Source organism: Sitodiplosis mosellana, unplaced genomic scaffold (assembly GCF_009176505.1).
Source record: "Sitodiplosis mosellana isolate CC-2019 unplaced genomic scaffold, AAFC_SMos_1.0 Smas_scaffold_5889, whole genome shotgun sequence".
NCBI lineage: Eukaryota > Metazoa > Arthropoda > Insecta > Diptera > Cecidomyiidae > Sitodiplosis > Sitodiplosis mosellana.
In genome coordinates, this window is record NW_022601131.1 from 1 (window position 1) to 1,618 (window position 1,618).

The 1,618-nt window shown below is 40.2% G+C and overlaps 1 protein-coding gene across 1 annotated transcript; it reads right to left on the minus strand.

Annotated features, from left to right (window-relative positions):
• Positions 1 to 197: 197 nt before the first annotated feature.
• LOC129573025 (uncharacterized protein K02A2.6-like) lies at positions 198 to 1,304 on the minus strand. Its single transcript, XM_055453166.1, has one exon. The coding sequence runs from the start codon at positions 1,302 to 1,304 to the stop codon at positions 198 to 200; it is 1,107 nt and encodes a 368-aa protein (XP_055309141.1).
• Between the last annotated feature and the right edge of the window lie 314 nt (positions 1,305 to 1,618).

Here is a 1,618-nt window from a genome sequence, read left to right on the forward strand (position 1 = left end):
CTTGTGAAATGACAGTTGTATGAAATGATATGAAGTTAGGTATAACAGCTTTTCCCCCGCAAAAAAATGAAAAATTCCTTATCTATTCTTTATTAAAATAATTCAAGAAGAAAAAAAAAAAAATTTTTTAAGCTTAATTCGATCTTCTATGCAACAAGCAATTGAAAAGAGCAAACAAATTTAAGTTGATTATTCAATCAGTGGTATTGCAACCGCTCTGGGGGTCGTCGAACTCTGGTTGATTTTCTCATTACTCGTTCACTCTCGTTGTGCGATGGAACTCCTTTGTCGTTCATAACCTCAGCAGACGGCATCGACGGACTCGGTAAATTAGAATTGCATGGTAGTGACTCCTTCGATGGCTCCTCAGCGATGAATGTAGGTTGATTGTGTGTTGGTCCATTGACACACGATTGTGCTTGCATAGAAGTTTCGACATTGTCGGAAATTTGAGTTGGTGTTTTCGTTGGTTCATTCGAAACACTTGGAACGTTTGATTGTTTCGAAATGATTTCGTCTCCGACTTTACGCATTTGATCGACGTGTCGCTTCCAGTTACGACCATCCTCCAATTGAACTTCGTAATGTAATTTGCCAAATTTTTGCGAAACTGTGCCAAATTTCCATTTTTCATTCGACAAATAATCACGAACAGCGACTCGATCGTTTTGGTTGAAATTCTTTCCGATGTTCACGTGTTCTTCTTCTTGTTTGTGTTCATTTGGCAGCATCAAATCTAAACGATTCTTCATTTGACGTCCAAACATTAACATTGAAGGTGATTTGCCCGTGGCTGGGTGAATTGCACGACGATACGCCAACAAAATGTTTGCAATGTTTTTCTTCAAATCGTTTCTTGAGCATTTCAATGTTTTGATTTTATTCTTAAACGTTTGTACGTACCGCTCTGCTTGTCCATTTGTAGCTGGGTGGTATGGTGCTCCTTTCCGATGTTCCACCCCATTGACTTTGAGAAATGCTTGAAAATCACCAGATACAAATTGCGTTCCCCAGTCACTGACGAAATATTTTGGTATGCCAAACGTAGCAAAAATGTCTCGACACACCGCAATGGTTGTTTCGGCCGTAATATTCGGTATGACTCGCACTTCGGGCCATTTCGTGTATGCATCAACCAAAATGAACAAATATTTACCCATGATTGGGCCGGCAAAATCGGCATGCACTCGTTCGAATGGTTCATTTGGTCTCATCCAATGATGTACGATGACTTTCTTTGATTCTGGTCGGATCCTTTGACAATCTCGACAATTCTTGACTAAATTCTCGATGTCACAATCCATTTTTGGCCACCAACAGTAACCTCTCACTAAACTTTTCATTTTAGTCTCTCCAAAATGTGCAGGATGTAACTCATACAAAACTCATTCGCGCAAGGTCGGTGGAACGTAGACAAGAATTCCTCTCATCAAACACCCTCGTTGAAGTGCAAATTCTGTTTGTTCAATGCCAAATCGATCTTTACTCTCGCAACGACGTCCATGTTTCAGTGCCAGAATCAAATTTCGCATAGTGTGATCCTTATCCGTAGCATCGGCCAATTCTGGTACACTGACCGCTAGAGTTTCGATCGCATTGATTTCGATTAACTCACTTT